The sequence below is a fragment of the Chanos chanos genome, chromosome 3 (assembly GCF_902362185.1).
Source record: "Chanos chanos chromosome 3, fChaCha1.1, whole genome shotgun sequence".
In the NCBI taxonomy this organism is placed as follows: domain Eukaryota; kingdom Metazoa; phylum Chordata; class Actinopteri; order Gonorynchiformes; family Chanidae; genus Chanos; species Chanos chanos.
Genome location: NC_044497.1, coordinates 43,740,276 through 43,752,775, shown reverse-complemented (window position 1 = coordinate 43,752,775; position 12,500 = coordinate 43,740,276). Strand labels below are relative to the sequence as shown.

General features: G+C 42.4%; 1 protein-coding gene across 1 annotated transcript in view; it reads left to right on the top strand.

The window, feature by feature from the left end:
- The window catches only part of col27a1a (collagen, type XXVII, alpha 1a), a 50,647-nt gene that overhangs the window by 33,258 nt on the left and 4,889 nt on the right, over window positions 1-12,500 (top strand). The window contains exons 31-49 of the mRNA XM_030767916.1: window positions 101-145; window positions 355-408; window positions 862-915; window positions 1,133-1,186; window positions 1,587-1,640; window positions 1,834-1,887; window positions 2,585-2,692; window positions 3,127-3,180; window positions 3,303-3,410; window positions 3,553-3,606; window positions 3,734-3,787; window positions 5,072-5,128; window positions 5,247-5,300; window positions 6,941-6,994; window positions 7,133-7,186; window positions 10,363-10,416; window positions 10,996-11,103; window positions 11,655-11,762; window positions 11,905-12,012. Of these exons, the coding sequence (XP_030623776.1) occupies window positions 101-145; window positions 355-408; window positions 862-915; window positions 1,133-1,186; window positions 1,587-1,640; window positions 1,834-1,887; window positions 2,585-2,692; window positions 3,127-3,180; window positions 3,303-3,410; window positions 3,553-3,606; window positions 3,734-3,787; window positions 5,072-5,128; window positions 5,247-5,300; window positions 6,941-6,994; window positions 7,133-7,186; window positions 10,363-10,416; window positions 10,996-11,103; window positions 11,655-11,762; window positions 11,905-12,012 (1,290 nt within the window). The remainder of the gene's footprint in view (window positions 1-100; window positions 146-354; window positions 409-861; window positions 916-1,132; window positions 1,187-1,586; window positions 1,641-1,833; window positions 1,888-2,584; window positions 2,693-3,126; window positions 3,181-3,302; window positions 3,411-3,552; window positions 3,607-3,733; window positions 3,788-5,071; window positions 5,129-5,246; window positions 5,301-6,940; window positions 6,995-7,132; window positions 7,187-10,362; window positions 10,417-10,995; window positions 11,104-11,654; window positions 11,763-11,904; window positions 12,013-12,500) is intronic.

Genomic DNA, 12,500 nt, shown 5'->3' with positions numbered 1-12,500 from the left:
AAGAAAATCATTAGAAATCTCTAAGATGACATGTTTAGATGTACCTCAGGAATGTTAATTTGCTTTAAGTACCAACTAATGTAAGACTTTCCCATCCCAGGGGAAGATAGGGGAGCCTGGGGAAGTGGGACCAAAGGGCTTTCTGGTAAGATGCACAAACACACACACACACACACTATGACAATTTATACTCACTCTATTGTTACAGCGTGAGATTTTTTTTTACTTTTGTATTTTGCACCTTTATTTTTGACTCTGACTCTTCGCTATTCGTACCTCACATCTTTCTGCTTTCTTGAAAAGGCCTCGTACCTTTGAAAAGGAGGATAATCATTGACATCATTATTTTTACAGGGTCTTCAGGGACCCTCTGGTGCAACAGGAGATAAAGGAATAGCAGGAGAGCCGGTACAGTTTGTCTGTTGCTTATCTTGTCATTAAGCGTTCTCTCTCTCCGTCTATGTCTCTTTCTCACACTCAGTCTCTCTCTTTTCTTCTCTTTTTCATCTATTTATTCTGTACTCTGAATGTGTGTGTGTGTGTGCGTGTGTGTGTGTGTGTGTGTGTGGCTCGACCGGTAAATGTTTTATCCAGCATGCACTGTGTAAGGTAGAGCAGTTGTCCTATAGATGTTCCGTTGTGTCAGTGTGGTGTTATAAGTGGTAGCTGTGCAACGCCATAGTTGTAGTGGTTTGGAAATGTGTAGTTGAGGTGAGTGTAGTTTTGGTTAATGACACACTCTGAGTATAGGTGATAATATGCAATTGGGCAGTGAGTAGTGAGACTGTAGTCATTATGATCATGTGTGGTGTGTAGTGAGGATGTGGTCATGATCGTGTCTTTTCATTCTCTTGTATTAAGGGACCACCAGGGGCACCAGGAGCCTTAGGACCACTAGGTAACATTGGACCGAAGGTGAATACACACTCATTTACACATATGCTTGTGCATACACACACACACACACACACACACACACGCATACTGTTGGTCCATATAGACATTTGCTCCCTCTGCATTGATTATATTTATGAAATTAATCTATGCCCATTACATATCCAAACTTGTCTCACTCTCTCTCTCTCTCTCTCCCTCTCTCTCTCTGTGTCTCTTAACTCCCTGACCGTGACAGGGTCCTCCAGGCAAACTTGGTGACCCAGGGCTACCAGGAGAAGCAGGGGAGAAGGTAGGGTGACTGACATCTCTATAGACCTTCCCTAAAATGGACACTGTTACTACATTAAGCTGTGCCTTGAGACAGTGAAGAGATTTGTGAAAGTGTTGTTGCTAAGTTTTTCTTGTTTTTCTGTATACTTTTAGAGCGGTGTGTGTTTTAAATAGCAGAGTAAGTGTGTGTTGAAAAAGAATAATGAGACTTAAAATACATTTAAGGAGAGCTAATGTTAGCCTTTGATAGCCAGTAGTGTTTTTCATAGCTCTACTAACCTTAACTATTACCCTTCTCTACTCATTATAGTGGTTTGGTGTAACACCCTGGGGGTTGCCATGATATGGCTCTGTGGTGTGTGTGTGTGTGTGTGTGTGTTTGTGCATCCTAAATTTCTGTATTCTCTGTTTTCATGCAGGGTGCTTTGGGGGCAGTGGGAAACGTAGGAGCACCAGGCTTGATTGGACCCAGGGTTTGTATGCTGTGTTGTCCTTTTTAATGTGTGATTTGACAAAACAGTCTCTGAGATTTTAACAAACCCAAGTTTGTGCTTGTTTGTGTGTATGTGTCTGTGTGTGTGTGTGTGTGTGTGTGTGTGTGTGTGTGTGTGTGTGTGTGTGTGTGTGTGTGTGTGTATGTATGTGTGTGTGTGTGTGTATGTGTAGGGAGAGCCAGGTCTGGAAGGTGAAGCGGGGCCTGCTGGACCTGATGGCACCAAGGTAAAAAATATCAATGGTGGCTCAATACATATACTTCTCACCCATTTCAGACACATATTTACATATCCTACAAAACACAAATTAGAAAACCCACCAAAGAGAGTACACACCAGAGAGATCCACAATATCTCTGTAAACATGAGAAATTTGAAAAAATGACATCTGAAATTGCATGTGAACATTCCAAAACTGTCCCTATCAACATTAAATCAAGCCTGTGTGTTCATGAACTCTAGACCACACATAAATATTCTGAAGCAGACCAAAAGGTTCTAGTCTGACTTCAAGCATGTGAGTAATGTGATGAAAGTCACCCAAAGAAAGGGACTGAAAAATCTTGTCATATTTATATATTACAAGTATGTATCTATGTATATGTCCATCTATGTATGTATGTATGTATGTATGTATGTATGTATGTATGTAGCTTGCTAGCTATGTTCATTTCTCTCTCTCTTTCTCTCTCTCTCTCTCTCTCTCTCTCTATATATATATATGTACACATCACACACACACACACACACACACACATATATTTGTGTGTGTGGGGGGAGCATGATAGATAGATAGATAGATAGATAGATAGATAGATAGATAGATAGATAGATGTGAAAGATTGGACAGTGGACAGTGTATTTTTGTGTGAGTTGCTATTGTCACTTGTTTACCGTGTTATGTGATGTGGTTTTATTGACAGGGTGAGAAGGGAGATATGGGGCCAGAGGGAGAGCAGGGCATTCGTGGTGACCCTGGGATCAAAGGCAAAGAGGGACCACCTGGGGACCCAGGACTCACTGGAGTCAGAGTGAGTACCACACACACATATATACACAGACACACACACACACACACACACACACACATACACGCACACCCTTAATGCAAGAGAATGAAAAGACACGATGATGACCACATCCTCAGTACACACCATGCATGATCACAAGGACTACAGTCTCACTACCCACCACTTCATTGCTAATCATTACATATACTTGGGCTGTGTCATTAGCCAAAACCACATTCACCTCAACTACACATTTTCAAAACCACCACTACAGCTACAGCGTTTCACAACTACCACATAAACTAACACTTACACAACAGAATATCTATAGGACAACCTTACACAGTGCATGCTGGATAAAACATTTACCAGTAGAGCCACACACACACACACACATGCACACACACACACACACATTCACTGTACACTGATATGTGTGTCCTGTGCCCTATCAGGGTCCAGAGGGTAAACCTGGTAAAATGGGCGAGAGAGGAAAACCAGGGCTGAAGGTCAGTATTGCAATGCATGACTTTAACTTTGGCCTCTTCACTCTCTCGTTATGTGTGAGTTTGTGTGTCATTTAGATATGTTTGTGTGTGCTGGTGATTAAGTTTGCATATTACTGTCTCAGGGTGCCAAGGGTAATCAGGGTCACTTAGGAGAGACAGGCATGATGGGAAAAACTGGACCAATGGGATCAACTGGACCGAAAGGATCGAGAGGAACAATTGGACCTGTGGTACTGAGAGAGATGGGAGGGGAAGAGAGATATATTTGTCATTCAGTGTTGAAAAATGAATGTCTTTCCTCTCATATCTCATTTTTCCTCCTCCTCAACATCTCTCTCTCTCTCTCTCTCTCTCTCTCTCTGTGTCTTTTAGGGTGCCCCAGGTCGTATGGGGTTGCAAGGAGATCCAGGAATACCAGGATATGAGGTGAAAAATTATGAGAAGGAGAAAGTACCACAGTACCACATAACTACATAGTACTCACCCACCCACATAGTGGCTACTCTTTAGCACATAACAACTCACCCTCTCTTTTGTCTCTCTGTTATCCTAGGGCCATCAGGGGCCACAGGGTCCCATGGGACCTCCAGGTCCTAAAGGTGAAAAGGTATGCTCTCTCTTTCTCTTATTTAAACCCTCTCCCAAATCTTTATACTTTGTAATCAGAGATAACTCTCCAAAAGGGCTAGGAGAATTACATGAATAATGTGAAAGCTCTATTGCTTAAACATACTCATGACCAGTTTAAAAAATTTGTTTTAGACTAGTGGCTAGTGGTTAGAGCTGTAACAATTTCAAATGTTGCTGTGCAATTAATTGTCTTAAAAATGATTGCAATTAACAGTATAATTGTCTCTTTTGGTCAGATTTAAAAAAATATCCATTTATTTATTATTTTTCAAACAAATTAAAGTTTTGAATGAATCCCAGGATACGTCTTCTGGTTATTTCACTGTTGTGTGACCCAGATAATTTAATAACACAAGCACACAGCCTATGAAGTAAACCACGCCTAACTTCTCCCCTCTGGCTTCGCTTGAACCCAAAATGATGCCGGTGTGTTACAATTTAAAACAAGCTCTATCTCGTGTCATGTATTCTGCCCCTCTCTCTACCAAGTGTAGGCTACCGTCCGTTTGCCTAAACCAGTGTCAAACTGATGCTGTAGCTGACAGCAGGCTGACAGTCTAATCCCTCCCAAAATGACCGATTGTTCAGTCGTAGTTTAGCTGAACTCAGTTGGGCTTGCAGACTCCCTACATGTTGACAGGACCAACGGGACAGTGTCAAGCAAATTTTTTTTACTAACACTAAATGGAAACTCCAGTGAAAACCAAACGTGTATCAGTTAAATGTTATGGGCATTACTCAAAGGTACAACACGGCTTCTCATGAAACTGCCCAATTCTGTTTGGATTTTTAATGTTCGAAAGCCAACTTGATTTTGCAACTGTAAATCAATGCGGGCGGGGCATCCTCTGATAGGATAGCGATGTTCCGTCACGCTACAGGGTGCACACGGGCATTGGAAACGTGTTTGACAGATCCAAACAAAAGTGTGACCATGCTTTGACCCATCTCATTAAAAAAAATGCTTAAACCACGGTTCAACAAAGAGCGATCACGTCAAAAAATCACGGTTAGACCATTATTAAATAATTGTTACAGGCCTACTAGTGGTTGAGTGAAATTTCGTCAGTGATTGGTTGCAGTTTGGGCAGTAGCTGAGTCAGCATGTCAGTAATTCCGTCAGTTACTGGATCTGTAACCATATCAGTAACTGGGCCGAATTTAATTGTGTTTGTGGGGGGGGGCATGGTTTCTCAAACAAACATGTGAACACATGATTGGTTTTATCCAAAATGTAATTATCTGTCTTGCTGTCCACCAGGGTGAGCAAGGAGATGACGGGAAAGTTGAAGGCCCTCCTGGCCCTCCAGGACTTAGAGTAAGTCCACATCTTTCTCTGTTGTCTTTTCCCTCTTTCCTCTTGCTGTCTCTTTCCTCTCGTCTTTCCGTTGTAGCTTAATGCCTGTTTACTTTTATGTGCATATGTATGTGTTTAGGGTCGGCCAGGTGACAGAGGAGAAAGAGGCGAACCAGGAGATCCTGGATATCCAGTAAGTTAACAGAAAACAGGCACAACATACACTTAGACACACGCGTGTACGCATGCATCTACACATGCACACACAAACAGCTTTTCTCCTTTTCAGTTCTTTTTATTGCTAATCACATGCTAATCACCAATACTGGATGAGCAACTTAAAAATGTTGCAAACTAAGCTACCAGTTACTGTACAAAAAATATTGCACGGCTAGATGAAAGTTGTCCTTATGAGAAATATATCTAGCTACACTATAAGCCAGACAGCAACATAACTTACTACACTGAAGCGACTTCATGATTGATGTTGTTTCTGAAGCTAATTAAAAGCAATAATAGTAAACTGTCAGTCAGATGTAAGGACAGCTTCAAAAGGAGTAAAACATTAAACTGTTAACTGTTATACTGGCAGCTGTCCCTCAGAACTGGCTCTGGATCACCAGTATGGAGCTGCCTCCATAGCCTCCAAAAGAAACTGTGTTGATTTGGAATCAGTCCTGAAAGAAAAGTGGCAAAAGACACCAGCTCCACAAGCTAGTGAGAGCAGCAGTAAATATATTACAACATATTTATAACTATGAAACGGTAGAGTGCTAGATATGTGATTAGAATAGGGTCAGTAGTGTAGCTACAACTACTGAAGCTCTTAGTTTAATTACATTAACATGACTGACGACAACTTTGCATTTGCTCACAAGACTCGTTCACAAGCCACACTTGCAGCTGCTCCAATGCTGAACTTAACAGAGACTTTCTTCAGCGTTGGCAAGCGTTAGGAAAATGAAATGATGCAGCATTTGTCAGTGCTGTTCCGCCTCACCACTGAAAAGCTATTTCCTTTCAAAAACAGTAACACTACCACCTCACTACAGAGAAATGTAATTAAACTAAGAGCTTCACTAGTTGTAGCTACTGTAGCTACTGACCCTATTCTAATCACATATCCGGCACGCTACTGTTTCATAGTTATAAATGTGTTATAATATATTTGCTACTGCTCTCACTGGTTTGTGCCTTTATTAGCCACATTTTTACCCTCTTGTCGCTCATTATACTTCCTTCCACCTTGTCCTGATAATTGTTCTTTAGGGAAATGAGGCCTGTTGTTCTGCTTTGACAATGAGTCTTGTAAAAGTGCAGAACAAATGAAACTCAACTGAACTGAATACCTGTGAAAGGAATGGCTGTGTTTAACCATAGGTCACACTAACATTTTTGCATACTGTCATCCCTCTCTTATGATATTATATTTTGTTTTATGAAATCTTAAAATTTTTTTAAAGATTGATGCCTACAGTCTTTTTGTACTTGCAGATGTGTTGCATTCTACTCCACTCCTGTATACTTATAGATGAACTGGGTCTTAAATGTTGTCACATGTAGCCTGTGTTTAGTGACATGGAAAGTAGCGCTGATGCATGTCCAGTATAAGTCATATACATTATAAAAATCGGATGTGAGTTCAACAGACGCTCAGTAGATGTGACATGTTTTATGTGGTTCTGATGTGTGTTCAACAGTTTTTGCGTGTGTTCAGAAGATGTGATTATATATTCAGTAAATGCAGAGAATGTGAGAAGACGGTGGATGTGATGGCAGATGTCAAAATGTCATATGTGCTGAGCAGATAACTGATAATGTTTTAATGATCAGGGTCAGCAGGGTGTCGATGGACAGAGAGGCTCACCTGGTGCTCCTGGATTACCTGTGAGTGACACTGATACCCCTCATACACACACACACACACACACACACACACACACACACACACACAAACAAACTCGGAATAGATTTTTGTGTTGCTTTATATAAGTCAAGGTGTTTTGACTGAATGCAATGTTTTAGGGCCACCCTGGACCCCGTGGACTGCAGGGCCCTAAAGGATCCAAAGGCGAGGAGGTAAGACTGTATGAGAGATATTAGGAGTGTGAGGGAGGTGAGACTGTATGAGTGATATGAATAGTGTGAGGGAGGTGAGACTGTATGAGAGATATGAATAATGTGAGGGAGGTGAGACTGTATGAGAGATATGAATAGTGTGAGGGAGGTAAGACTGTATGAGAGATATGAAGAGTGTGAGGGAGGTGAGACTGTATGAGAGATATGAGGGGTGTGAGGGAGGTGAGACTGTATGAGAGATATGAGGGGTATGAGGGAGGTGAGACTGTATGAGAGAAATGAGGGGTCTGAGGGAGGTGAGACTGTATGAGAGATATGAATAATGTGAGGGAGGTGAGACTGTATGAGAGATATGAGGGGTATGAGGGAGGTGAGACTGTATGAGAGATATGAAGAGTGTGAGGGAGGTGAGACTGTATGAGAGATGTGAATAGTGTGAGGGAGGTGAGACTGTATGAGAGATATGAATAGTGTGAGGGAGGTGAGACTGTATGAGTGATATGAATAGTGTGAGGGAGGTGAGACTGTATGAGAGATATGAGGGGTATGAGGGAGGTGAGACTGTATGAGAGATATGAAGAGTGTGAGGGAGGTGAGACTGTATGAGAGATATGAAGAGTGTGAGGGAGGTGAGACTGTATGAGAGATATGAATAGTGTGAGGGAGGTGAGACTGTATGAGTGATATGAATAGTGTGAGGGAGGTGAGACTGTATGAGTGATATGAATAGTGTGAGGGAGGTGAGACTGTATGAGAGATATGAATAGTGTGAGGGAGGTGAAACTGTATGAGAGATATGAAGAGTGTGAGGGAGGTGAGACTGTATGAGAGATATGAGGGGTGTGAGGGAGGTGAGACTGTATGAGAGATATGAGGGGTGTGAGGGAGGTGAGACTGTATGAGAGATATGAGGGGTATGAGGGAGATGAGACTGTATGAGAGATATGAAGAGTGTGAGGGAGGTGAGACTGTATGAGAGATGTGAATAGTGTGAGGGAGGTGAGACTGTATGAGAGATATGAGGGGTATGAGGGAGGTGAGACTGTATGAGAGATATGAAGAGTGTGAGGGAGGTGAGACTGTATGAGAGATATGAATAGTGTGAGGGAGGTGAGACTGTATGAGAGATATGAGGGGTATGAGGGAGGTGAGACTGTATGAGAGATATGAAGAGTGTGAGGGAGGTGAGACTGTATGAGAGATATGAAGAGTGTGAGGGAGGTGAGACTGTATGAGAGATATGAATAGTGTGAGGGAGGTGAGACTGTATGAGTGATATGAATAGCGTGAGGGAGGTGAGACTGTATGAGAGATATGAGGGGTATGAGGGAGGTGAGACTGTATGAGAGATATGAAGAGTGTGAGGGAGGTGAGACTGTATGAGAGATATGAATAGTGTGAGGGAGGTGACACTGTATGAGAGATATGAGGGGTGTGAGGGAGGTGAGACTGTATGAGTGATATGAATAGTGTGAGGGAGGTGAGACTGTATGAGAGATATGAATAGTGTGAGGGAGGTGAAACTGTATGAGTGATATGAATAGTGTGAGGGAGGTGAGACTGTATGAGTGATATGAATAGTGTGAGGGAGGTGAGACTGTATGAGAGATATGAAGAGTGTGAGGGAGGTGAAACTGTATGAGAGATATGAATAGTGTGAGGGAGGTGAGACTGTATGAGAGATATGAGGGGTGTGAGGGAGGTGAGACTGTATGAGAGATATGAATAGTGTGAGGGAGGTGAGACTGTATGAGAGATATGAATAGTGTGAGGGAGGTGAGACTGTTTGAGTGATATGAATAGTGTGAGGGAGGTGAGACTGTATGAGAGATATGAAGAGTGTGAGGGAGGTAAGACTGTATGAGAGTTATTAGGAGTGTGAGGGAGGTGAGACTGTATGAGAGATATGAATAGTGTGAGGGAGGTGAGATTGTATGAGAGATATGAATAGTGTGAGGGAGGTGAGACTGTATGAGAGATGTGAATAGTGTGAGGGAGGTGAGACTGTATGAGAGATATGAATAATGTGAGGGAGGTGAGATTGTATGAGAGATATGAATAGTGTGAGGGAGGTAAGACTGTATGAGAGATATGAATAGTGTGAGGGAGGTGAGACTGTATGAGAGATATGAGGGGTATGAGGGAGGTGAGACTGTATGAGAGATATGAAGAGTGTGAGGGAGGTGAGACTGTATGAGAGATATGAATAGTGTGAGGGAGGTGAGACTGTATGAGAGATATGAGGGGTATGAGGGAGGTGAGACTGTATGAGAGATATGAAGAGTGTGAGGGAGGTGAGACTGTATGAGTGATATGAATAGTGTGAGGAAGGTGAGACTGTATGAGAGATATGAATAATGTGAGGGAGGTGAGACTGTATGAGAGATATGAAGAGTGTGAGGGAGGTGAGACTGTATGAGTGATATGAATAGTGTGAGGAAGGTGAGACTGTATGAGAGATATGAAGAGTGTGAGGGAGGTGAGACTGTATGAGAGATATGAATAGTGTGAGGGAGGTAAGACTGTATGAGAGATATGAATAGTGTGAGGGAGGTGAGACTGTATGAGAGATGTGAATAGTGTGAGGGAGGTGAGACTGTATGAGAGATATGAATAGTGTGAGGGAGGTGAGACTGTATGAGAGATATGAGGAGTGTGAGGGAGGTAAGACTGTATGAGAGATATGAATAGTGTGAGGGAGGTGAGACTGTATGAGAGATGTGAATAGTGTGAGGGAGGTGAGACTGTATGAGAGATATGAGGGGTGTGAGGGAGGTGAGACTGTATGAGAGATATGAATAGTGTGAGGGAGGTGAGACTGTATGAGAGATATGAGGAGTGTGAGGGAGGTGAGACTGTATGAGAGATATCAGGGATGGCGAGACTCCAAGAGAGTAAGTTATTGTCTTGTTTTGTTTTTTCCAAAAGGCAGATTTTATCATTTATGTTTTGAAGTCATATCCATAAACAACACATGGAAAATATCAGCCATATGTCATAGATACATTGTATGTGTGTGTCTTTATGTGTGATCAATTTAAAGCTAAAGTTTTTCTTTTTTGCATTGTTTCTTTGTGTTCTCTGTTTTTGTGCTCACTGTTGTTTTCTCTTTCTCTCTCTCTTCTTTCTCTCTCTCCCTTTTTCACATGCTTTTTCTCCATCCTTGAATTTTTTAGGGTCAAAAAGGTAAACAGGGTCAGAGAGGAGAACGTGGAAGCAGAGGAACCCCAGTAAGAAACATGCTCATATTTCTCTCTCTCTTTCTCTCTCTCTTTCTCTCTCTCTCTTTCTCTCTCTCTCCTTTTCTCTTTCTCTCTCTCTTTCTCTCTTTCTCTCTCTCTCTCTCTCTCTCTCTCTTTCTCTCTCTCTCTCTTTCTCTCTCTCTCCCTCTGCCTCCCATGGCCCACGGTTACTCATGGTGTTGTTCACAGAACTCAAAGTTTGTCAAAATGTTATTTCATCGCCTACAATTCTTGTTGTCTTTCCCGGGCTGAGTTTCAGCACTTGACAGGCACACAGACCTACATACTGCTCCACTGGCTAGAAAATAAATGACCAGCAGTCATGATGCATGTTTTAGATTATCTGTTGGATCAATCCTTTACACATGTCCTCTGAAGCTTTTCCCTGTTTTAGGGGGTGCATTTGAATGCTTGCCTGAGCTATAGGCAATTTTAAACTGGATGCTCTGTTTTCACATCCCCCTCTCTCTGTCTCACTCTCTCTCTCTCTCTCTGTCTCTCTCTTTCTTGCTCTCTCTGTCTCTGTCTCTGTCTCTGCCTCTTTCTCTTTCTCTCTATCCTCCTCAGGGTCCTGTGGGGTTACCTGGCCCCCGGGGTGTAGTGGGTCGTGAGGGACAAGAAGGTATTCCAGGTGTTGACGGCGTCCCAGGGAAAGATGGCAGTAAAGGGATTCCAGTGAGTCTGAGTTACCAGTTGCCCTCATGAACCAAGGACCAAAAAATACAAGCAAAGCACATTACCATAGCTCCCATACAGCCTCATAGGCATTGGTCAGACTAATTTTTGCATGGGTTTAAAGGACTTGCTGTGCTATTCTATTTTTGCTCATATTTTGTCTTCTCATATTACAACTCCGAAATTACACTCATAAATTGATTGTATTCCAATCACATTTAATTTCAAAGCTTGTGTAAGTTTAGGGAAGGGATTTTTTATCTGACCTGTGCTTTATGTAACCCACTTTCTGAGTTTGGGATGTGTGTGCTTTCCAGCGTAAGACGAGACTCTTTGTGTGGCTTCTTATTAAATTTGGGCCTTGCACACATTTCCAAGTCTTTTCACATCTGTCACAGAAACTCTCTGAAACTATATTTTAGCAGTTTAGTAAAACAGTATGGTATGTAAGTAAGGTTCAGGTCCTTACATACAATTGTTCTGTGATTTATGAAATAATGTATTATAGTGTAAAGTATTGCCTTCTCTCTCTCAATCTATGTCTCTCTTAGGGAGACCAAGGGGATGATGGTGAATTTGGCCCTCCAGGTAAACCCGGGGCTCGTGGTAAAGTTGGCATGCCTGGGTTACCAGGAGACCAGGGTGCTTTTGGACCAAAGGTGAGAGAATTGCAGCTAACCCTGAAGATATGAATATGGGCGCATATGCACACATACTCATGTCTGTAACTATACAGTGTGTTGATTTATGTGTGTGTTGATTTATGTGTATGTGTGTGTGTGTGTCTGTGTGTGTGTTTAGGGTGAAAGAGGTCTCCCTGGCCAGCCAGGTCCCTCAGGAAAGAGAGGCTTTAAAGGGGGAATGGGTCTACCAGGGCCTCAGGGTGACCGAGGCCCCAAAGGACAGCCTGTAAGTGCCACTCTTTTGCCATCACTCACACTGTAACTTGTTGTTTCTAATGTGCCAGAGACACAGGGGGCTTGGGGCACTCTGACTCAAATACCTTACATTGTTTTTCTTATCAAATTGATCTGACATGCAGTTTTGAGCAGAACCGCACAAAACTAATCCCAGGCCCTTGGGATAAAGTGCCCATGCGCGTTCCAAACTAGTCTAGTGGAGATTTCTATAAACACAGGATCAAACTAAGAGAGAGAGAGAGAGAGTGTTCTGTAAATCCTGAAATGCCCTCTCTGCCTCCAATCCTTTGAATTGGTCACATACTGAAACTGAACTTTGAGAGCCATAGGGAAACATCAGACCCATATCTAGAGAGCTGCTTTAAGTTAGGAACACAGTGGTGTAAAGACGAACGATTGCAAAGAGAGACAGTCAGGACCGTAAGCAAAACAGCTCCAAACAAGCTCTAAACAGTTTGTACAACTGTTATACCTGTG